Genomic DNA, 25,729 nt, shown 5'->3' with positions numbered 1-25,729 from the left:
TTAAACACCTTTAATTATCTGCTATTGGAATTTGCTATCCAGTAGTCATTTAACATATGCTGAAAGTTTTGGGTCAATAAGGTTTTCCTTAAGTACTGGTTGCTATGATTATCTGAAAAATAATTTTGCCAAAACTTGAAATGCGTATTTCTCAAAACTAGGTGTGCACATGTGTATGTTTATGTGTGTGTGTGTGTGTAACATTTAGTGAGTTTCAAATTTTCTTCAAAAATCTATACTATTTGTGACTACAAATTTTAGTGAATACAAATGTTACCTTTACAAATTATTGACAAACCTAAGGCGTTGAATATGGCTAGCCCACTTTCACGATGCAATACTAATGATTGAACGAATTTGTCAATTTTGGGGTCTCCTAAAAAGGGTCTTTTTGAAGGTATGAGGATTCTGACAGATGTCAACGAGAGACCATAGACCAGGGGTGTTCAAACTCGAGGGCCGCTGTTCGGCATGTTTTCCAGGTTTTTTTTTTTTATCTGTCACACCTGATTCAAATGATCAGGATCATCATCGGGCTTCTGCTGAACTTGCTGACCCTCGAGGACCAGATTTGGACACCCCTGCCTTTATAGTATTTTCTTTTTTATCCATTTTACTAGCTCAATTGCATATGCACACACGATGGCATGTTTTTTTTTTTTTTTTTCAGGATTTGAAACAATACATTGCAAACGCATATGCAAAAGGCGTTTATTCCATATGCGCTCTAATTTAATGAAACACACAAGCTTGCTTTTTTTCTCTGCTTTGCTCTTGTTTCAAATCATAACCCTTTATTTGAAAATCTTTCTTTTCAGAATGGAAGCGGGCCACTATTGGCTCTTGCAAATGTGTACCTTTTGACAGGTGTGTCTCGCGCGATGCTGACGGTGCTCATGGTGTCGGTGAGGGGTGCAACTTGAAAGCAGCAGCATCCTGATTGGCTGTTGGTAATGCCGGGAGAGAGAGGAATTGAGCGAGCTAAATTCTTGGAGCTTCATTCCTTCGCAGTAGCGCCTCAATCTCTGCAGTGCACGTTGTGCGTCAGCGCTTGTTCTCACGCCACCCGAGCAATCGCCCTTAGTGGAAACGGCTGTTTTTTTCTCCGTTGTAGGCATTTATTTGTCTTGAACTCTGCTTCGCGCCCAAGTTTCTCTCAAGCCCGACCACTTGCTTTCACCGAAGCTCGACTGCGGCTCTTTGATAGCTAGCGCGCGCAGGTGCGAACCCAGACGGCGGAGAGAATGTCCCAGCAGGAGATGAACGTGAGCGCGTCAGACGCGTCCACCTGCTTGGAGCTGTGGAATACCAGCGTGGAAGTGAGCAGTTTCAACACGAGCTGCACAAACAGATCGGCCGATCCGAAATCCACCAACAGACCTAAAGGTAAAAAAAAATAAAAAAATAAAAAAGGAAAACGTTTTCCTTTCGTTGCAGTCTTTACTCACTCAAGATGAGTCTCCAAATGAACTGGAGTTTAGGTTTCAGCTAAATCGTTTGCAAAGCTTTGAAAAGGAAAGAGAGATTTTTTTTTTTTTTGTAATGGTCGACAAGGTTGAGGGTGTCCCAACCCACTGCCCAAATTCAGCTGGGATAGGCACCAGCAAGCCTGAGATGTGTGTGAGGATAAGCGGCTATAGAAAATAGATGGATGGATGAAAGAAACAAAAAAAATGTCATTGCCACAATCATGATAAAAATAACTATTCCTCAGGCCACTGATCTTCACAATGACTTTTTTTTTAACTTATACAACAAAAAAGTCTTGTTTGATTTAACAACAAATATAAACAAATGTATACATGGTTTTAAAGGGGCCATATAATGGAAAATAAACTTTTTGGAGATTTTAACCATGTCACAATGTTAATTTCTCACCCTAAACACTTCCCAAAGTGTGATTTTCTTTCCTTCACACATTTCAAAGACTTTCTTGTCTCATAACATACATATGTGTCCATGATTATTGATTATTTTTTTAAATTTTGTATGCGGATGAAATGGGTTCTTTGTAAATGGGTGGTAGGATTGGTGTACTGTTAAGAGATACAATTTTGTTAACGGCTCATGCTCTCAATACAACTTTTCAATGTTTGTATTTTAAGTGTTTAAAGAACTTTCCAAAAACAAATTCTATAAAAGCAGGCCTCGGGAGTATTGCTATAGGATATTAGTAAAGCGCATATGTGACTTATTGCAGAGGGGTCTTGAAAGCAACCCATGTGATGGGGTTGAATTACTGTGTTAATTGTAAATACCAATTTTGAGACAAAGTATTGCAAAAACTACAGGATGTAACGTATAAATGCTTGGTGGCCCGAATTTGAATAAAGAGCGGGCTGCACGTAGCCCACAAACCGCAGTTTGTCCTACCTGGCTTAGTTCAAAGTGAGCTGCATTGGTTTTGTTACGTGTCCTGCCTCAAAGAATTCTGGCCAGAAAGCCACTGTTAAGAAATGAAGCAGGTCTAATTATTTTCTAGAACGAAGGAGAAAATGGGACCATTTCACCCTCTCCCGGCTTCTTATTGATCTTGTAGCCACCATCTCGTAGTAATCATGCCATATAGCCTCAAACTTGACTGTCTGACTCAACAAAGCGCAGAAAGGCCGCGGGGTCCAGAAATAAGATTTACACCATTTATTTCACAGCCACAGCTATAAATTATTCATTGTATTCACTCTCATTTGCACACATACTGTCGTATTCTCTCAAGGCAGGCCGGCGGACAAATGTCACCTTTGTGTCTTGTCCACTTATTGAAAATTGAATCATTAATTATTGCTAATCACTTCTGCCAGCGACCAAAGGTTTGTGGCAGAAAGTTGTAGTGAGTGTTTAAAGCAGAAGCAACTTTTTGACATCATTTGGGAGTGTTTCGCTTCTGAAAATCAAGCGAAATCATGCTTCTGTAGCAACATCATAAGAGATGTGCAGGTATCATATGGAGTAGTAGCAAATTGTATTTATGTAACATCTTTTTATGGATGGATGAAACAAAGTGGCGATGAAGTTTACGACGCAAGATTTTTTAAAAGGTGACAACAAAAAAAGAAAGGTGTGATTCAAAAGCTTTCCGATATGAAACCACCTTTTTGGCAAAGCAATTGGCGTGTTTTAAGACAAGTGACGCTTTGAGACGCGATCTTGGCAAACGTCAATGAAAGGTGCTGTGCTGCTTGGAGAGTGAGGATTTTTGATTGACTTCCATAAGAAGTGGGAAGATGCTGAAGGATTTTTTTCAACGGCATGAGGCTATGGATCCCTGCTTGAAGCTGAATCAATGAATCACCAGCGAGGGTTAATTACTAAGCGTCAATCGTCTTTGAGCTGAAATTTTCCGGAACCGATGGCATAATCGGGCAAAGAACCAGGATCGTTATCATGTGTGAAACACGTCAGTATAAGGTGCAGTGGTGCTATAAAATAAGATATTTTGTTACCGTTTGTTACTCAAGTCATTTTTTTAAAAACAAAATCAATAAAAAAAAGGTTTATGGGCATTTAATAACCTTTTTCTATTGTTTTTCAACAAAAAAAAAATAGCCTTTGTTCACCTGGGGGCAGTATAACATTGACATGTATACGGTACATGAAGTTACACCACTCACTCGATAAGCTGCTGCAATATGAATAATGGACACTAAATTGTCCTTAGGTGTGATTGGGTGCGCGTATGGTTGTTCGTCCCTCTGTGCCCTGCAATTGGCCGGCAACCAGTTCGGGGTGTCCCCCGCCTACTGCCCAAAGTCAGCTGGGATAGGCACCAGCAAGCCTGCCACCTTTGTGAGGAGAGGCGGTTGCAGTTCCATCATCATACATGCCAAAATGTACACTGAGAAATACACATCTTCGCTATATGTGTTAATATTTTGAGAAAAATATAAACCAAATAATCCATTCCTGCAATAAATTTTCTCGTCCAAAATGTGATTACTTCCTGGAATGTATTTGCTTTTGATGGTTTGGGTTTTATGGCCATAATGTGAGCGCAGCAGAGGCGGTTACATGGACATCGTGGCCTTTCAAGTTTACATTTGTTTGTAGGAAGCGTAGAGGATGCGGAGTTTACTCAATATGTAATCCTCCAGAGAAGCTGCAGTGCTGTAATTCAGCCTCCGCTTGTCTTGGAAAGACTCCCCCTTTAAATAGCTGTGCGCTCACGCCTACAGTACATGCTTCTTGCTTCCCACTGTTTCCTAGTTAACGGCCACTCAAAATTGTCACTTGCGACAAATCGCGGAAATGAATGAACAAAAGCTCAACAAAACCTCCTGATGCGGCCTTGTAAGTAATTGAATACGTGCTGAGCACGTCAGTAATGTAACCAATGGGCTCTCAGGCATAGAAGTCCGTCCGTGCAACTGAGGATCAATGTGCTTCCCCCGTGGGAGAGCATTGTAGAAGAACTAATTGAGTTGAATACTGCTGTATCAGTAAATTGCCTTACAAAAATGAAGACTGCCTGCGCATTGACTACTGTCAAAGGAACTCATTTGCCAGCACTTAATGAGAACCCACCAAGCAGCGCAAAGAAGGAGGAGCTTTGTTTGTGTACGAAAAACCTTTCTTAGGTTAAAAACAGCCACCAGTTTGCAAACTGCTGCGAGACCAGCGTTCAGACGCTTTATATTAGTGGAAATTTGCCATTGGCGCTCATGTTGATGGCGAGCCCTCCCGCTTTGACTTGCAGGCAAAATTAGGTGCTGTTTCCAGTGACTGCAACTCCCCAAGACAATCATCGATTTGGAACACAAACGATGGAGCAGCACCTGTAATACAATGTAACACTATTCACTGCTGAGGCAATCTCCGTGCACTCACTGTAAAGTGCCTTTCTTATACTGTTCATGTTCATTGAATTGAGACAAAATTTACAAGTATATTTTTTAACATGCTGTTTTGAATGCTCTAGTAGAGTAATACTCATGCATTCATTGAGGAATGATTGTGTTAAATAGGGGAAGGGTATACGTGGCAAACCTAATGTTACATTACAGTAAATGGGAAGTCAAGTCAGAAGGTTTCTCTACTATTATATATTTTCTGTCGCCTCACTAGTCCAAACACAGCATTCTTGTTATTAGTTTGTTGTTGAATATGACTTGAGGGACCAAATCTTACCCGTTTTTGCCCATCTCAGATGTTGCCGCTATTTTATACTCCCTAATAGAATGGCAGGTTTAAATGAGTGGGGGTGCATCTCACCCTTTTTTTTTTTTTTTTAACCTCCCATTTTAATTAAGTTAATTAAATGAAGTCTAAGTATTCATGCCCTCTGGACATTGAGATTTTGAAATATTTAAAAAAAAATACATCAATACAAGTCTTGGATTTAATTATTATTATCAAAGATACAAAATTTGCATGAAATTGATTCCTTGCCCTACCAAAGCAAAATGATGTGTGCTATTTGACCAATCATGTTGTGCCATGTGACAATTAAAACAAGAAAATCGATTGATTCATATTTTCAGGTTATGAGTCATATTTAAACTGCATTAGGACACAAATGAGTAAGCGCTGGATGATATTTGGACAAAACTGACAGTTGTTTCAAAAACTACAGGAAGGCTGTACTTTGGCCCCGTCAATTACTACTGCTCATTAGCAGACAATCTTTGCTGCGGGAGGTTATTTGGTCCAGTCAATCATGCCTGGCAGTCTGCTACGAAGCATCTCATCGTCGCACAGCTATAAAACCAAACGGCATGAGGTGTTGAAACTTTAATGACCCCCAAGAGGCAGCAAAATTATGGCGCAGCCAGCCATGATCCTCAGTTAGACAAGAAGTGCATTTCGGAAGCTTTGCTCCAGTGTTTCATGCCAACAATTTGGAGTGTGGCTTTTTATGTCCAACCGACATTTATAAATGTGGCACACCGTTGTCGGGCTTGAGTGAATCCATGCAAAAACAAAGTGGATAGCTCGGCACGGCCCAGGGGAGCTCGCCTATTGCTGGTGTCTAATGAAGATTATTCCATTTTCAAACCATCACAAGGCCGCGTTCTTCTTGGGGGAGCATCCCATCTCTGACATCTGTGCCGAAGCAAGTCTTTTTCTTTTTTCTGATTACTGCCAACTATGTGGTAACACGCGGGCCAAGCGCCGATTCGCTTTTATACAGTCCAAGTGAGGGGTGAAATGTGATTAAAATGTCCCCCACGGTGAACTGTCTTTCTATTATCGCTTCTGGAATGATCACAGACAAACGATTGCTTTTTATGCGAAGGTTCGAAGAAGCTCAAATTCTGTGCTTCCAAAGTTGAATCAAGCAAAGATCTTGCTCTATGGTGCATCAGAAAAATACTTTTATTTCCCATTTACGTGTGCATTACTTCCATTTCACGGTACACCTCTGCATAGGAGCTATTACTCCTTGCACGCTTTCTAACACCAGTCACTTACTGTAGATTATGTGCAACTAATTTCATTCTACTACTTTTTACTAAAATTCTTACCTGGCTTTTTAAAACTGGGCTTCTCAATTATTTTTTGCAAAGATCCACCCCCCAGGCAAGAGAAAACATTTTGTGCCTCCCCCTCAACTCGCTGCGGGGACTATGAATAAGATCATCTATAAAAATGGTATAAGTATGTATATCGAGAATGGTATTTTTTGTCACTTTGATAAAAGGAAAAAAGTAATACAACGCCCTCTTATTATAAAATGTTTATAATAAATTTACAATAAATGAACACTGAAATTCTCACTTTGCTAGTCTCTGTGCAGAGCCAAAATAACCCCGTATTTATTTTTTTATTTATTTTTTTGGCCAAAATGCTGAATATCAGCTGCAATAATTGGCCCAGCCAACGATGCGTCCATCCCATCTGCCAACACAGCTGTAGGAAATGAGTAGAAAATAAGAGGTGAAAATACTGCCAACAGTGGGGAAAAAAATGTTGCGTTTTAAGCATTAGTGACTTTACGGTAGTCGCTATTGTTTCTTCAAATGTGAGGAATGTCATGAAAAAACAGGAATATACTTTGGAAAATGCACAGTGGGGATTTTTGCATGACGGTTAACAAATACAAGTACCAAATGTAAAAGGCAGTTAATGCTGACTCATCACCGATCAGGATGGGATGCAGAGTGACTTGGCGTGCCAAAATGTGTCTGGAGGCTCTGCCGCAGACCTCGCGACTTGTGCCTCGTCACCATCGTTAATCAGAGCGCTCAGTCAGCGCGACGCTCGGCCCTTCTCGACCTCGTCCTGTCGCATGCTCTCACTCTCAAACAGACTGGCGCTGACAGGCCGGGCGAGCGAGGGGAGTGCCCCCAAAATGATCAATGACATTCACTGACGGGGAATCGCGTTTTGCCGTCTTTTGGGGAAAACCCAGAGTACAAATATTGATTCAAACACTGGAGGCGGATATTTAATTTTAATCTCCCCTTTCCAGTTTGACAAATGCTTCCTAAAGCAGTGTGCTAAAACTTGTTTGTTGCTTCATCTTCAAGCTGGCAAATATTGACACAAAGACACTAATCTGTTTATTTTGTGGCTCAAGTCTTCAATGTAGAACTACTAGATCCAATTGGCTCCCTGTCCTTTTTTGATCGGTTTTCCTAGTTTTTGCGGTTGGCGTGCGGCTGCTGTCGGCCATGAAGCCGCCTTTGGAAGTCATCTGCGTTTTTGTCAGCTGAGATGAACGTTCCAATTATTTTCCGACATTTGATTCGGTCTTCCTCTTTTCTCTGCGGACCCGAGCGTGAGAAATAATTTTGATGAATGCGTTCCTTCTAATTGAGTGCGCAATCTTTCCTAGCTGCGCTCCTGCGCTGGCTTTAAATGGAATGAAAACAAAATGTTGTAAATCCCATTTGTGCTTCTGGTCTTTCCTCAGAGATGGACACACTGCGCATTGTGCTCTACACGCTCATCTTCCTCCTCAGCGTGTTTGGCAACCTGCTCATCATCGTCGTGCTCGTTCTCAACAAGCGCATGAGGACGGTCACCAACTCCTTCCTGCTGTCGCTCGCTATCAGCGACCTGATGATGGCCGTTTTCTGCATGCCCTTCACGCTCATCCCCAACATCCTGGAGGACTTCATCTTCGGGGCCGCCATGTGCAAAACGGTTGCCTACTTCATGGGTGAGAATGGAGCACTTTTTGACTGCGCATAGGGACGGTGAATTCTCCTATTTTGCTTGCAGCATTCGTATAGTTGAGCCCTACTCCAAAGCTGCTTGCTCAAAGTCGGCCCTAACGAGGACGAGCGTTACGCAAGTTGGAGAGGCGGATGGAAATGGCGAGCACCACTCGGATGCGACCGGCAGACATGCCGTTGATTCAGTTGGAAAAAAAGTTCATTTGAACTAAGTTGCCAAAGCAATTGTGAGAAAGTTGGCACTTGAATAGAAGCCGTTGTCTATTACATGGCACACAAATATGGGTAAGCCCCAAGGACCACGTGAGCTAGTTACTTCGGGGCCTAAATGGCTAACCAGCTGTTCTTTATTTCATTCAAATAAAGCCACTTGCCAGTGAGCTGCATTTTTTTCATTTTTGTAATTTATTTTTGCTATCGTATAGCTCATAGTGAGGAATAACAGGATCGGTGAGTCTAGTGTTCACATCGATCAGTGGATCTGTGCTTGCACAGCTTTGCAAGGAATGCAGTGAAGAATCCCAAAAAATAAAATGGTGCTGTAATGTTTCATTCTGAACACTGCATGATGAATCACAAGCATGATAGAAGTGAACATGCCTGATTTTCTTGGGCCACATGAAATGTGGCAGGCCATATCTTGTTTGACACCAACGCTCTCGCTGATATAAATTGCACAGACCCTCTCATGCCAACTGCTCGATGTCTTTCCCAAATCAAAGACTCTCAATCAGAATTTATTTTCTTGGGCTTCTATCTGGCAGAGCGAGGTCTTTTCCTGTGGTTGACAGCCCATCAGAAAATGTGCTGTACTTTTGGAATCCCTCTGACAACTGCTTGACATCTAACAAGCACGTCTCTCAAAAAGGCTTCACTTTGCTTGTCGGAGGGGAACCGTCGTGCTACAAAAGAGCGCCGACGGTCACACGTCTTTGCAAGTGTGACTTGGCAATGAGCTGTCGCCCACTCAGGAATCCTCGTCAGGCTTTTAGTCAGAGTGAAGCATAAGGGACGGTTGACTGGAACACTTGACATCTTGGATATATATATATGCATGTTTTGTGCAGAGAGCAACAATCCGATTTTCGCAGAATATCGGAGAGCAAGGGTCCAGTGAAACAATACACTGGTGTCGAGTCATAAGAACTTACCGTAGATGCTTGCTTGCTTCCGTCGAAATACAACTAATGTCAAAAATGGTCTCATGGACGACATCAAGCTTGTCTTATCACTTAAGCCAGAGTATTACAGCCCAACTTTATCGCTACGCTAAGTAATGAGTAGAGAAACCTATCGTGGTTTTTGCGCCGTTAATGCGGGAGCAACAACGAGGTGGAAGACATTTAAGCGATTGTCCCAAATATCCATAGTTCAAATTTTCCTTTCGGCGGGGAGCGGTTTCATTCCAAACCAGTCAATCGTTTTCTTTCCTCAGCAGCTAAACTACACAGTCTTGAACAGATTCTTTTTACCGCATGGCAATTAGACTATAATATAGCATTACCTTCTGGCCAAGCATCGACCCCCGGAGCTTAATAATCACGTGAATCATGGACCCGCTATGCTGTCAGTGGCAGTTATTAGCTAAATTTAACATTTGCTGTGGATGTGAGTGTGTTGTCTTTAATCAAGTTTATGATGCCATGTGGTGCAGTTGTTGCTGCTGGTGTGATGCAATTAGCCGTCAACGCACTGGCTCCATCTTCCTTTGCCCCAAAGCTTCCTTTTGCATAATGTATATTTGTCTTATGCGCTCTCCGATGAGCTGCGAAAGAACTGCTTTTCAAGGGCAGGAATTGACACTAAGTCATTCACGTTTTAGGGCATCATGAGGGATGAGTTCATTTGCATAGATGGGGGAATGAAAGGGCGCTGGAGATTGACAAGGCTCAAAAAAATTACTGCAGCTGTTGAGCAGTCTAATGTGAAAATTTCCCTTCAAGACTTAATGATTCATAAAAGAACCCATTCAATCCTCTTTGGTAGCGAAATGATCTCCGCGGTTCTGTCCTGGAGTATTTGTTTCTAGAGCTTCCTTGGGAATGTCATCTCCTCGCAAAAACTCCGCAGGTAATAAACCATAGCCAAAAATGGAGGCCTTTCCAAAGAAGGATTTACTGAGCGACGGATTACTGACAGGTTTTACCGACCGATTTGCTAGCCCTCCCAATGAGAGGCACATTAGACCATTTCGAGGTGCCTGGCAACCGTCCACTGTGAAACTAACCCGCTTGCACCTTTCCTATTACGTGACACTGTTTGGATCCAGCCTAAATGAGTCAGTGCATCATTTGTACTCATCTGGCACACCTAATCGGAATTAGCAAGCTCCGGGCCCTTGTAAGAAGTGTGCGCGGAGCTCTCGCCAAGTGAGAAAATTCGGAAGCAAATGAAATGGACTCTCGCTTGACATACTGCGGTAAAATCAGAGGTGCGCTCAAACCTATCCTGCCGGGCATAATTCTGTTTGGGCAATCGGAATCTGATGCTTAAAGGGGTACTTTACTTATTTAGCCACCTGCCCAATTGAAAAGATTTGATCAATAATGAATTTGAACGCTCAACTATTTTTCATAGACATTTAACTTATTTACTGCCAGCTCAGGCAAAATCCATCTTTGAGATTTACTGTATTGCTGTCAATTGTAGAAAATGACTTGAAACCATTTAAAACTATTTTTTTTCACTTGCTGTCAACAGAAAACGACACTACGTTTTTGGTCCGTTCAAACATTAGAGCAGATGTGCTCAAGTCGAGCAATTAATCAGGATGCGACTGCGACCTCAGCTTGCACGTTTTGAGAGCTCTGGTTCCAAAACTCAAAATCGGTACACCGTTTCTTTAGGATAAATACCTGGATGGTCCTGAACAAAAGCATGACCAATTATTCCAACACCACATGGCCAAATGGCCAATATTTGCTGATTGGCTATTTTAAATGTACAGCAGATGTCATTATTACACTTACATTTATGCCATAACTTGTATCCTTAAATATATATCATGAAATTTGATGATAAGATCATTCTGCGGGCCTCTCATTCACAAGAGATATTTAGGTGAGCAATATGAGGACTTTGTGCAAAGAATTGACCTGGATGTAAGTAGTTAACACACAACCTTGAGTTTAAACCAAAAAAAATCTTAAAGTACATGATTCATCTTAAAATAAGCATACGTGTTAAATATGACAGCCATTCACCCATTAGTAACACAAACGCATGGCAACTATGATTATAATTTCATTGATTGCACGATGCAATTCATTCTGTGAACCGAAAGGTGTATTGTATTTGTGTGTATGTTTTTTTTTTTTTTCTGAAATCAACATATTTACTTTTGACCCCTACTGTTCAAGCCGAATAGGTACCAGACCCACCTGTGAAAAGAGAATGCTCGTTAACTCGTTTTTTTCATCAGAGGTCAAGCTTCTCCTTTCTCTTCATCCCTTTAAAGTAGTAATCCATGCATTTGTTGTATCACGGCTAGGTTTCTGTAATGCACATTATGCTGTAGTCAGCCAGATAGCTGTCAAGCTTCTCCAGTTGGTTCAAAACGCTGTTGCTCGTTGCCCATACCTTTGGAATGACCTTTTGTTAAATGTCAGGCAAGGCTCTCTGTGGAACTTTAAAACTTGTCTTGAAGTTCATTTTTATTCTCTCGCTTTTGACCCTTGAGTCTTGGCAATGCCTACTTTTTGGGGGGGGCGTTTACTTGTTTTCTCTAATTACTTGTAAATTGTCTCAGTTCTTGTAAAACTTTTTTTTTTAAATTCCATATACAGCACTTTGCTTGCAACAGAGACTGTTTTAAGTGCTCTATAAATAAAGCCGAGTTAAGCTGAGACTCCTTTTCGAAAGTCTGGCCTGAGAGACAGAAATCTCATGCCATCATGTGATCTTACACGAAGGAAAACCACTTTGGAATACGCCCCAATGCTTCTGAAGATGAACAGAGATGGGAGCATTGTAAGTCGACGAGAAAAGACTTGCTTTGAAAAAAGCTTCTTACTGTCTGAGGAACGTTAAAAAAAAATAAAAATACCGAGGGAACGTTTGGTTTTCATTGTTTTCACTGTTGTCCTGTTAGTTTGCCAGGGTGGTTCCATTCTGTTCATGTCACAGTCCATAAAGTTAAATGATTCAAATGTCAGCTTTCCCCACATGCATGAGGATTTCTGGTTAAAAACATGGAACCCGTTTAAGGCTGGTCGACTCGCTTTGAACAAATCTAGTCCAAACATATCTCAGACCAAAGCATAGTCTTATGAGACAATTTTTAAAAGATGTTGTTCACTGCCTGTGAGAAGATCCACATAGTGACAGCAAGGCTGCAGACACAGCACCCTAAGGAGCTGGTTATTATCCCTGGAGATTTTAATCACGCTTCTCTGGATTCCACCTTGGCTGCTTTCCACCATGCAGTGGACTGTCCTATAAGGAACAACAGGACAATTGATCTACTGTACATCAATGCGAAGGATGCATATAGATCCACCCCTTTTCCGCCACTGGGGAAGTCTGATCACAACCTGGTCCATATATAGTCACAGTTTACCCCTCCGGTACAAAGGCAGTCTACTGCAAGACTCTTGATCAGGAAGTGGTTGCCTGGAGTGGAGGACACCTTGAGAGACTGCCTTGAAGCCATGAACTGGGATGTGCTGTTGAGTTCACAAGGCGAGGACATTGAGGGACGGACACACTGTTTGACGGATTACCTAAACTTCTGTTTGGACGTGGTTGTCCCCACTCGATCAGTGCGTTGCTTCCCAAACAATAAACCCTGGGTGACTCAAAAGGTCAAAGCTGTCCTTATCAGGAAGAAGGTGACCTTCAGGAGCAAGGATAAGGAGGCAATAAAATCCGCACAGCAGGAGGTGAAGGAATCCCTGAAGGAGACTAAGGACGGATACAGGAGGAAGGTGGAGCAGAAGCTGACTTAGAGTCGCATGAGGACCATCACAGGCCACTGGACAAAGTCTGTCTTTACAGCAAGTGGGACAGTTTAGGAAGCGAACAGACTGAACAACTCCCCCCCCCAACAACAACACTGTACTTCCCTCCCTTCTCCAAACTCTTCTCCCTGCATAACCATTGGCCAGGTCGGGGGGGAATTAAGGAAGGTTGGTCCCAGGAAAGCGATGGGCCCAGATAAGGAGCCCCCATGAATGTTTAAGACCTGCACTGCTGAACTGGGTGAACGACTCCAGCACATCTTCAACCTTAGCCTACGACTAGGTAAAGTACCCACCTTATGGAAGACATCCTGTATTTTTCCAATTCCTAAAAAGAACCGTCCCATTGAGCTGAATGACTACAGACCGGTGGCACTCACAGCACAGCTGATGAAGACGCCGGACCACGGCCAGTGGTGATCAGGGAGGAAGTGGTGGAAGTTATCGAGCACTACGAGTACCTCGGGGTGGGGCCGGATAGCAAGCTGGACTGGTTATGCAACTCAGACCACCTGTACAAGAGAGGCCAGAGCAGATTGTACTTTCTGAGGCGACTACGATCCTTTAACATATGGGGAGACAACATATCAAAAAGGACCTCCAACAGGCTGGACAAACTTATCAGGAGGGCGTGCTCTGCGTTCGATATGAACCTGGACCCCCTGGTGACGGTGGTGGAAAGGAGATCTATGACAAAAACTCTAGGCTATTATATCTGTCATCAATGCGCAAGAAAGTACATTTAGTAATAGGCTGCTTCTCCCTAGGTGCAGAACCAATAGACTTAAAGACTCATTTGTCCCATGAGCCATCAGACTTGGTGGGAGGGGGAGGGACCGAGGGAGAAGAGGGGAGGGAGAACCTGCCGCACAGTTGCGCTTTAGCATGTTAGCACTCAGCACTTTCTGCTGCCATCTTTGTGTTGCCAACTTTGACGGATGCTGCATTGTCTGCCTGGTGTGTGTATTACTCTGTTTTTTCCCTTGTTTAGTGTAATGTTCACGTATTGGATTTGAGATTCTTTTATTAATGTATTCTTTTATTACTCTTACTCCTTTATGATGAGCTTGCACTCTATTCTTCCTGTACTACTATGGAGCTGTGTTGTACTGGACCCCAGTTTTCCTGAGGGAACCCTCCCAAGGGATTAGGGCTGCACGATTATGGACAAAATCATAATGATTATTAGAATATTGAAATCAAGATTATTCATAATGTTTGGTCAAACATGTCAATTTATTGCCCTTTTTTAAACAAGTGGTGTATGAACAAGGCTTCAAGGCTTGATACTTACAAATAATAAATTATAAAATCATCTGTAATAAACTATTAATAAACATGGCAACATAGCTAACTTACTTGCTGAGTAAAAACGAATGAAAAAAAATGAAGCGTACTTAAAACCATGATTTACTTTTAAGCAAATTTTTAATCAATTATCAGTTCAAATGTTACTTTCAGTCATTTCAAACCGAATTTATTCCAATTTTTTGCCAATCGGATTTTTCAAAATGGGTTTCAATTGACAGCTAGCACGGTATAGATTAGGAATCGGATGAGAAACTCAACGGCATTTCACACTGGTAAATATTCTATGAGGGTGAGAAAAGCTTTTGTCATGCAAACATGTGGGAAACATTGTCGCCTGGTGGTAGGATGACAAAGTGCTTGAATTGACATGTAGGTAGCCGGCTAAAATGTTAATACCGCTGATGATCAGCTTAATTAATCGTGGAAGCCAAGAATGTGATCGCGATCAAATTTCGATTAATTGGGTAGCCCTATAAAGTAGAATTGAATGGAATGCAATGGAATGAGAAGGGACACTGGGAAGAAACCAGCACAAATGTCCTTGTGCGTACCTGGCCTTTTATTTTACAATAATAGGATAGCAGTTAAGATTAAAGATGTATCTTGTATGTAACCCCAAGATAAACCTGCCAAGTGTGTAAGTCCTTACTGTTCTCTTTCCTATAGGGCTCTCTGTCAGCATTTCCACCTTCAGCCTGGTGGCTATTGCCATCGAGCGATACAGTGCCATCTGCAACCCGCTCAAGTCCCGAGCGTGGCAAACGCGATCCCACGCATACCGCGTCATCGCCGCCACCTGGGTGCTCTCCCTGCTCATTATGATTCCCTATCCCGTGTTCAGCATCATCAAGACTTTCCCCAAGGCCAACGGCACCGTGGGCCACATGTGTCGCCTCACCTGGCCCAGTCACCAGGCGGAGCAAAGCTGGTATGTATGCTAAAAAAATCCTTTTTAGTCCATTCACTAGTGAAAAATACACACACGCTTCCTTGATAAAAGATAAAAGAGCGACAGGGGCCGAGCCCCCTTTTAGGCGAGATAGGCATATGCCAAGGGTGCCGTGGACTCTCCAGGGCACCCAAATTGGCTGAAAATTGATCAATGTAACTATACTCAACCTTTCTAATATCCTAATTTCAGGTCAAAAAGGAAGACGGCTAAATTGAAATAAATCTAAACAGTGTAAGGATCAAATAGGAACTAGGCGATTGAAATTAAAATCATTGTATGTCTGCCTCATTGAAAAACATCTGTGTGTCCACCAAGTTGCTGTATGATTCTACATTTATGATGTGATAGTTGCACTTTAAATGATATGAGAGTAAGAAGATTCCATGGAGTAACATTTTTTTCCAACTCTACTTAGTGAATGTTTTCCAAACAAATCCCAACATCCAGTGATGATTAAATTCAGCAAGTCACATTTTAAAGAATACAGCTATATGCTTTCCAGCCCACGCCAACCCTAACCCACCCAAAGGCCAAGTAACTATATACACACATACACTTATATACATGTCAACATAGGAGTTATAACTCCCAAAAGAGAGAGAGCGAAAAATAATAAATACATAATACTAATCGTAAAAAAGAACAATTCTAACTGAATAAAAAATACAATCTAAATAATAAGTACACATGCTTAAAAAATTGTAGAAAAGTATCCCGTGCGTCATGAAATGTCTTTACAAAACCATTAATACAGGACTTCACCTTCTTCAGGTTATTAAACATACCTCTCTAACCCAGTGAGTACATATGTGAAGGGGGATGGGGAAGCTTCCAATGTAGCAAGATTTACCTGCGGGCCAAGAGAGTCGTGAAAGCTAAGGCTTGGGGAATATAAAAACAATTTTGTGTTAGACAGCCCCATTTGTCGTGGTGAAAAGTGAAACATGAAAAAATCTAAAGCTGTCATATTAAAAAATGGGTATTATCCTTCTCATTGCCAGTAACTAATTTAATGACTGAAAAACAGCTGAACAAAACCCAGATCAAATTTTCTGTGGCTGAATGAACCCCTCTCAAATAGGGATTCAGTGTACATACAGTATAAAGTAACTGGACTTCTTAATTTGAACATAGAACAGGCCATTTAGATTTAATTTTAAAGCATTGCCCAGTAATATTCATATCATTTTTAGTACATTGAAAAAAAAGTCTAGACATGAATTCATGCGTTAAAATTATTTCGGTTTCTCTAGCGAGTCACGCGGCTCATGCATTATATTTTTGAAAGTGGCAAAGTCAAGTTAGCTTATGAATGAAAAATTCAAGAGAGTCCAAAATGTTTTTATTGTCCAATGTATAGTGTTATTATACCACACAAGGAAATTCTTCATTCACAATGAAATTAACATTACAACCTAAAAGTGTATATAAATCATCGATGGAGGGGGCGCAATATAAAATGTGGCCCAATATATAAGAGAAACCGAATTGGCTAGGGACGGCCCTGTATAACAACCACATATTGGTGTTCTGCAGTTTCAGCCATAGTGATTGAATGCCTTTAAAAAAGAACGTGCTTTAAAGCTTTCCGTTTTTGTAGATTATGGCGAGGCCCAAATCGACACAAGCGGAAAGACGACATTTCCCGTGAGGATAAAACATTTTGTTTATTCTGTTGTTTTGGAGCTTCTGCGACGATAGCAGTAATCATAAATAGACATTCAAAACAACTGCCCTCTTTGTATCAAATGGGGAAAAAAAGCTGTCAGCATCTATCTAGTTTTTGGTTTTTTTTTTATGTCGTATTGCTTTAAGATGAAGAGAAATGACAGACTTGATTGTGGGTTAAATAGCTAATAAAAAAAAAATAACAGTGAAACAATGAAATGTATTCATCCAAGACAAAAGCGCTGAATTATTGTCCACGTAGGAGAAACTTTTAATTGCTCGGTGTCTACAAAGCAATCTGTCCACCTGACATGTTCCCTTAAGGTCTTTTAAAAGTCAGCACAAGTGGCTGGAGACTGAGGAAATATTTTCCAGTGTGGGCTGCTTCACACTGAGGCGCAATAATGGGGCCAACAAAATTCTTCTGACAAATTTAAAAGGGCACGTTTCTATAAAATTATGGGAAGCTAGTTACCTGGAGATCTGGGACCAGCGGTAACTAGTCTAGTCCGTAGCCTTCGTGAACAAGAGCGCTCGCGTTCAGTTTTGAAGGCAGCCTACTTGATTTGAAGCCGCTTTGAAGTCAGATTAAAGCTTTGCTCATTATTGGTTCCCCAATCAGGTTCAATTGCTCAGCATTGATTCTGCCTCCTTTATTCAATCTGGTGATGTAGGAACAATGCGAGATATCTTTCATGGCTTAGGCCCTTTTCAGCAAGTGCTAATATCCTCTCGTGTATCGGTTTCAATCGGCCAGCTGAAACCGGAACAAAGCGCTCTGTTCTTTTAAAAGGGGTGCGATATGTTCAAAGGGGTGCCCGAGAAGGCATCAGTATATCAGAGGGTGCAGGCCTGGCCCGAACCAGCTCGATTTATAGAATTATTACCGTCCATTTTCATATTGCTGGGGAAAAAGCTCAAATGAACCCATACGGTATCACGCAATGGGTTATTTAGCTGCCGCTTTTTTGAAGATGAAGTGGTTTCGATGAAAGCGCGACATAAACCGTTAGTAACAAAAGCGCAGTCGTCACAACACGCGTGCTTAAGTAGCGCTTTACATTTTCGAAGCAGCCTTGAAATAATTCCGTTTGCAGTGTCTGTTCTAATACTGAATATGTTGTGTTCACAGGCCTTTTGAAAAAAAAAACCAAACATTCTAGCTGACTTGTACCACCACAAGAAGTGGCTAATCTTGGGGACCGTGGACACTTTTGACACTCTCTATCTCAATTATTTATTTATTTATTTTTACAAGTCTAGAGCTTTCCATTTTCTGAAATAGGCATCTACCACTCCAGGGACAACAAATGAGTCTGGCCACATTTCCAGCTTCCTCTTCTCTAGCCCTCAAGGAAAAGGGAATAGGTTTTATTTATGTATTTGTATTTAACCGGCAAAGGTTGCATTGAGTTTCAATAACTCTTCTCACAGGGAGTCCTTGGCAATACAGGTGGCAGAAAATTGCTCAACAAATCCACACACAAACAACCATACTCCAATTGACACGCAGGAGGGCGGTAGACATTATCTAGGCATAAAATACATGGCAGCCCGCCTACAAAAGAAACAATTAAAAAAAAAAAAAAAAAAAAAAAATATATATATATATATATATATATATATATTTAAAAAGACATCAAGTGAAAAACAGATTAATTTTTCCATTTGTGATTGATTGCAGAATGCTTTCCTAAACGTTTGGAATGATTTCAGATTCGAAATCAACATCAAATTGCTCTATTGCAACCCTACTCGTCCAAACAATATTATGATAGATATTGTATTCGACTTTATCGACAAAGTACATCAGTTTTGATAGATTTCTGGAGGCGGCCATGTTGCCACACTAAAAATGCCATCGCAGTTCCTCCGGTCTCAGGTGATGACATCACAGCCCGGTGTGCGATTGTCACGTGACCATAATCAGAAAACAGGTGAGCCGTGCTAAGTGGGTACTTGAGCCCTGAGCAACTGTGATGTCATTTTTAGTCGACAATTGGCAAATGGATTAAAAAATGGTGGATTTTACTGTTTGGGCTATATTCCGCAAATGCAATTTTTGTCAGAATGGCATGTTAAGGCACATAGAACACGATAAGGTTTTCCCAGTAATTCATTGGCAGCACCATTGTACAGTTGTCAAATAATATCTGAGATAGCTTTTTGAACATCTGTCATGAATAATCTTGTGAGGACAAGTGTTCAAAATAATGGGCGCCTAGATTACGTCTCGAAGGCTATGAATGTACGGTTGTTTTTGTTGACCTTGAAGAGAATCGCCTTCTTCTGTTTGCTTCTTTGCACTCGGCCGGATCAATAGTGGCTGTATCCCATCTTCCTCCCTCACTGCTGTTTTGCAGGTATGTGCTACTTTTGTTCATTCTCTTCTTCATTCCTGGAGTGGTGATGGCCGTAGCCTACGGGCTGATCTCCAGAGAGCTTTACCGGGGCATGCGCTTTGAACTCAAGCAGAACAAAGCGGAGACCACTGGTGAGATCCCGTTGCAAAACAACATTGTTGCCCTTCTCATGACTCTTAAATGGGATATTTTCTGTGCAATTAGGTGATGTGGTTTGGTACAAATTTTACAGAAAAAGAGAGAGCCTCGCTTCAAATGCTAATGTGTATGCCCGAGGCGGAGAATTATTTATCAGCTATCCTCAGCACCAGATTACAAAATATCCTTGTATGTCACTTTTCATGCCTGTTTGAAATAACCTTTCATTTCTCCCTGCATAGTGCAGCGCAACAGCTTTGAATACAAATGTGCAGGATAAATAGGTGAAAGGGGAATACGGTGCTCCCATTCCATATTGCCGTTTGTTAAGAACACCCCCACAGTATCGTTTTAAGAAATTGGCGGCTTGTACAGTATTCTTGCTACCCGCAAAGCCCTGGCATGTGAGAAGATGAGCCAAAGCCATTTGATTGCCTGTAGAACAGTCGAAAAGACAAACATGGCAGGTTAGCCCTATTCCACATTAGGTCCAATTTCTAACCCTAACCCTAACCCAAGGCACAGTGTTTTCTATCAATTTGCCATCTGTATTTATTTTTTTGTTCAGTTGTGTATGGTGAAAGCTTTTTGGACTAATAAAATGTAATGCGCTTTAATCTGGTCACATTTCGTGCCACTTCAAGGCACCTTGTGGTAATAGAAGAATATAACATTAAGGAATGTAGAATGAGGAGTTAAGTACAGCACAGGAGCCTAAAACAAGAAGCGGTATAATAAAATTTGGCTATGGCCAAAAGGATTATTAATTACGCTTGTTTTAAAGTGGAATGTTGAGTGTGATCTGTCCTATTGAGCAATTTATTTTTCATTGATTTTTTTTTTTGCCTGTTTCAGTTCAGATCTATTGAAAAATGTTTCATTTTAGTCTGTTAAGCCAGTGACCAAAATTGTTCCTTAAAGGGCTACTACATTTGTCATTTTCATCAGTGAAAAGTTACCATTTTGTCTATAATTTATTTGATAGCAAAGTTATTTTTCAAGGACAATTAATACCTTTAAAAAACAATGTTTCCACTTGCACTTGACAGATGATACCATGACCATGATATCAAATGGTCAAGGCTCAGCTAATGAAATGATAATAAACATCAGGTTTTCAGCTGCCTGATTAGTTTATTAATTTATAAATAGCTTAGAAATTAGCACACAGCATTTCTGTAGTTTACGTGACATCATGATTTCTTTGAGACTTTTCAACTGTGATGGGTGTCAATTCTTGTGTACCACTCAATGTCCAAACAGATACAGTACATCACCATTTTAATGTCTATTTTTTTTTTTTTTTGCACGTCACTGTACTCCTTGAAAAGAAGTTGTACAACCACATATATAAGCATTTTCCTTGCACTGGGTATTTGTGTTTCATTGTGTTTAATTAATTCATTTATTTATTTATGGTTTTTTTTAACTTGTGCTCTACAAAAATATGTATTTTATGGAGAGAAAAAAATCTGAAAATGTTAATTAATTCCATGCAAGTTAAGGAGAAATTTTATACTACGATATATAGACAAAAAGGGATTTATTTTTTGTAATTTCATTTAATTATATTTTTTCAACAATATATTTACTGTTGTCCGACACTATTTGCAGGAAAACGAGACCAGGCCAGCGCGCGTAGCAATAATCCACATATAATTGACAAGAATTAAATAAGATGATTTTACCAGTCTGGCCGACTCGAGTGAGATTTTCCTCCATGTGGCTGCTGACCTGTATGAGTTTGCCGTTACGGAAAGAAAAATCACAAACTGCATACATTAAAAGCTGCAGGGTTGAAAATATGGGGGAAAAGTTACATATTATAATCCGGAATTTACGGTAACTGCAACAAAAGCCCCAAACTACCGCTATCATAACTGGTGCGACCTCGCTGCCACGAAGCAAATTTTTGCATGACTCTATGTTGAGATCTTGAGTCAAAGATCAACTGTTTTCCACAGAGCTGAGAAACGGCACCGTCGCAGAGTCGTACGACGACGACAACGACGGCTGCTACGTTCAGGTTCCCCAAAAGTCCTCCACCATGGAGCTCCCTACCCTATCTTCATCAACGCCATCATCCACCGCTCCTTCTATCGCCCCGCCCAAGACTGAGCGCGCTCGCAGCAACGCTTCCAACGCCAAGTTGCAGGCCAAAAAGCGGGTCATCCGAATGTTGCTGGTGATCGTGGCGCTCTTCTTCGTCTGCTGGATGCCGCTGTACTGGGCCAACACCTGGAAGGCTTTTGACCTGAAAGCGGCCTCCAAAGCCCTCTCAGGGATCCCCATTTCCTTCATCCACCTGCTGTCCTACACCTCGGCCTGCGTCAACCCCGTCATCTACTGCTTCATGAACACCCGCTTCCGCAAGGCGCTGCTGTCCACCTTCGCCTGCTGCTGTCGCAATCGCCTGTGTCGCAGGTGCTGCCCGTCCCTTCTGGAGGCGGGAGAGGACGGCACCACCGGCCATTCCATGGCCACCACCATGGCCACTTCCGTGTCAAAGTACAGCTACACCACCGTGGGCACCACGCCCACCTGACGAGCCTCATTTGACCTCGTCTTTTTACTCTCATCAAATCATCTGCTGAGCCTTATTTTTGGTTGCTCGTTCTGGGAGCGTGTTGGAGAATGTCAAACGGACAAATGGGCAGCAATTGCGTTCTCATCCTGAAGAAAAGTGCCTCACTTTTTTTTTCCTCACGGATTATTTATTACACCAAACCATTCTTCTAGAAACACCAAAATGGATCAACTGAGGGCCCTCTTCTCCATGCAGGCCTATTAACACATTCTGCGTACTGTATCTGGCCATGGGATATGTGTAGCGTACACCCTTGGACTCTGGGGGGAAAAAAAACACACACTGAACTGGTTACCAGTCGATTGGAAGTGATCCGTCACCAGCTGTACAAAAGTTGGCTATATGACCAACAGCCTTTCGCTCTGTTTGATTCGTCTGCTTAAGTTCCTTTGTATCCTTGTAGATGTCTGCGAATTTGAAATACAACTAACAATTTTGCCTTATTACCATTTATTTGTAAGGCTAGCTGAATTGCTTGAAAGAATAGTCCACCCTAACGTTTTGGCAAAAGGCAATTGGCCTCATCTGAAGTCAAATCTAACCAAAATGTCAGAGAGTATGGAGTAAGATCGCTGTCAAAAAGGTGTATCTGTGTTTCCAGACGTATGCGCGTTTTCAGATTTGGATGCGTGTTTTCAGATTTGTGTTTTCAGATCCTACTCCATTGATCCATGCGTGCAAAGGCAGTTCCATGCGTCCGAAGGAAGATTCACGTACGTGTCTCGCGGGAGTCGCACTCATACGAGTGGTAAAACGCGGATATAAATCTTAAAACACAAATACAAATCTGAAACCACAAATACAAATCTGAAACCACAAATACAAATCTGAAAACACTGATACAAATCTGAAAACACGCATACGTCCATTTGAAAACACGGATACGCCTTTTTGACAGCGATCTTATTACGTCATAAGGGAGCAAAAGCTTGAAGTGTGTTAAAATTGATCACTGAATAATATCCATATCACTTCTAGGACATTGTTCAACATAGTTTGAATATAAACTAGGTTTTAATTACACATACTAAGTGTTTCCGAACCTACTGAAGATACTATACAATTTCCAATACAGTCAAGGGCCAGCAAAGTTTTAGAATTTGAGGAGGGGATTTAGACAACGGGAGCCGACAGAGGCCTCAAACCTTCACCGACAGAAGGTGCTAGCACTGGCTTTTGTTACATCACAACCCCGGAAACACCCGAAGACGCAAAGGCACAGGATTAAAACAGTAGAGGCCGGATTAACAATTATATTCAGTGGTTTAATTGCTGAATACCTGCTATCTCAAAACTGCAATGACAGATATGCTTTTTTCAGAGGTTTAGAAGGCTCAAGAAAATGCTCTTTTCAATGTTTGCCCCCTGACATTGATTACTAGAGTTTGTGCAAAATCTCAAGGCGAGATGAAAAGATGCTTCCTTTCAAACAGGAAAGGACGGCACTGTTGAAAAATGAGTACGACACCTTTTCCTAACTATTTTTGTTGGCGGTGCGTTAAGTATCACTGATGCAAGTCTCCAGCATGAAAATGCAGAAAGCTTCTTTTTGCTTGAATACTGCTGCTAGAAAGGATGACATCATCTCTTCTTTTGCAAAGGTTTGTCGGAAGTAACTCATGCTAACTTTCAGATGTAAAGTTAGGATTAGATTTAGGTACCCCTAGCGTCTATGGAATTCAAGCAGTCTTGTACTAAGGGAAGTTTCTAAGCAAAAACCAGAATCCAAATTAAAGCAGCGTCTATAAACTGTGAGTCTTAAACGGGTTGATGTGAGATTATAACACGGGTTTTTTTTTCCCAGGGATCCATTTTTTTCTTTTTTTTTTAATGTCATGAGAGGAATGGTACATTTACTTTTCAAATTAAGAACAAAGTAATTGCATTAAGTAACTTATTGCTAAGATGTATTAGAGTGACTTTTTTTTCCAGAACTGTTTTGTTTGTTTTACAACGAAGCAAGAAAGGATGTTATGTGAAAATGCTTTACGCTGGTTAGGGGTACTTTGCAGAAAAAAAAATCACAGGGGGTAAAATATTGAAAAAAGGTAGAACCGCTGTCCAAGGTGTCCGAGATTTATTTGACAACAGAAAAGCACGCTACAAATCTTTCTTGACTGCCTGAAATCACAGCAAAAGGAGAACTTGAATTTGGATTTCACATAATTTACCGTATTTTCCGCACTATAAGGCGCACCGGATTATAAGACGCACCCTCAATTAATGACATATTTTAAAACTTTTTCCATATATAGGCGCCCCGGATTATAAGGCGCACCCTCAATGTGAATATGACCAACGTTGTTCAAATGTAAACACACAAAGGAAACAGGTAAAGCTTACTTTATCATTTCATTCCCCATCTACGGATCCCATTCTCAATATTGATCCACATATGAGGCGCACCTGATTATAAGGCGCACCATCAGCTTTTTAAAAAAAATTAAGCCTTTTAGGTGCGCCTTATAGTGAGGAAAATACCGTAGTTTATAACAGTTGTAATCCCTCAAGGCACAATTCAACTGGCATTCCTCTAAAAGCAGAGATGTCTGAGTTTAAGGAACACATAAACTGTGTTGGATGAGACTCAAATCCGTTCCAAAAACAAATACACATCTTTTTAGCTCTGGAACGACACAAAACTAATAGCCTCATCTATTTTCTACAGACAGACTTCAGCTTGAACTCGTCAGCAGTCAATCACAAGGCACACTTTTAGAGGGGAAGGGAAGCATTTAAATGGTCACTCAATGGGCATTGCGCTCACACGGCCTTCGTGGAAGACTGGCAATTGAATCGTTATACCATTAGTGACCTTATTTAACCCTGTGGCGCACCACAAAGCGATATGTGGAAACCTCCTGGCAGGTAACAACAAAATGAGAGATTTACTGAGGAGTAAATTCAACCGGGTCCCCAAAGTTGAGAAAATGAAATGTCAACTCATTCACTCAAAAGTATGTTGTTGTTTTTTTGAGATGTGTAAACGATGTCAATGCAATCATTCTGAAGCATTTTCTTCGCCGACGCGCAAGCTTGGAAACAGTGCTCAAATCATCTCTCTCAATCGATTGGATTCTCGGTTTCACGCGATATTCATACAGCAACACACACAAACAATTAGAAGTTGTCTTTTTCATAAGTGACTGCAAATTTTTTTGTCTGTTTGTTTTTGCTTGGTTCGGCCCCATTCAACCAAAATGGCGCTGTCATAAAAGTACAACAGTGTTTACATTGACACACATCTTGTGAAAAACCAAACTAATTTCAAATGCAGGAAGATAGGATAGGAGCGGCAGGGGTTGTCTGACCTCATGTTTATTAATATTGCGCATCTGTGAATACGGTAACCAAAGCTTTTATTTTTATTCGTTAGAATGTGCCATATGTGGTGCCTGCTTGTGCCATGTTGCATTAGTGTATCGTATATTTAGTTGTTTAATGTGAACATGCTCTTTTGTAATTACAGTAATGTGGGGTTATCGATGTTAATCATATTTAATGTGTTGACTCTTTCCCGTGATTTAGGCTACTGTCTTATTTATACTTAATGTAATAAAAATGGGGAGATCTACTTGTGTGTGTGTACATGTTAAAAGGACAGTTAAGTTGCTTTTACTGCACATGCTTTCCCC

At 41.2% G+C, this 25,729-nt stretch overlaps 1 protein-coding gene across 1 annotated transcript; it reads left to right on the top strand.

The window, feature by feature from the left end:
* Positions 1-492: 492 nt before the first annotated feature.
* Positions 493-25,649, top strand: cckbra (cholecystokinin B receptor a). Its single transcript, XM_088408970.1, has 5 exons — positions 493-1,386; positions 7,853-8,101; positions 15,053-15,314; positions 19,370-19,500; positions 21,472-25,649. Exons 1-5 carry the CDS (start codon positions 1,245-1,247, stop codon positions 22,050-22,052), a joined length of 1,365 nt encoding a protein of 454 aa, XP_088265096.1. The 5' UTR covers positions 493-1,244; the 3' UTR covers positions 22,053-25,649.
* The last annotated feature ends 80 nt before the right edge of the window (positions 25,650-25,729 follow it).

Source organism: Hippichthys cyanospilos, chromosome 2 (genome assembly GCF_059441005.1).
Source record: "Hippichthys cyanospilos isolate Australia breed blue-spotted pipefish chromosome 2, RoL_Hcya_1.0, whole genome shotgun sequence".
Classification (NCBI taxonomy): Eukaryota; Metazoa; Chordata; class Actinopteri; order Syngnathiformes; family Syngnathidae; genus Hippichthys; species Hippichthys cyanospilos.
This window is presented reverse-complemented; position numbering and strand designations above follow the sequence as displayed.

What these genes read in the sequence shown, in the direction of transcription:
- cckbra (XM_088408970.1), top strand. Translation starts at nt 1,245, where the DNA reads ATGTCCCAGCAGGAGATGAACGTGAGCGCGTCAGACGCGTCCACCTGC. An exon ending in CACCAGGCGGAGCAAAGCTG is followed by an intron (nt 15,315 to 19,369) that starts GTATGTATGCTA and finishes GCTGTTTTGCAG; the next exon opens with GTATGTGCTACTTTTGTTCA. An exon ending in GAACAAAGCGGAGACCACTG is followed by an intron (nt 19,501 to 21,471) that starts GTGAGATCCCGT and finishes TGTTTTCCACAG; the next exon opens with AGCTGAGAAACGGCACCGTC.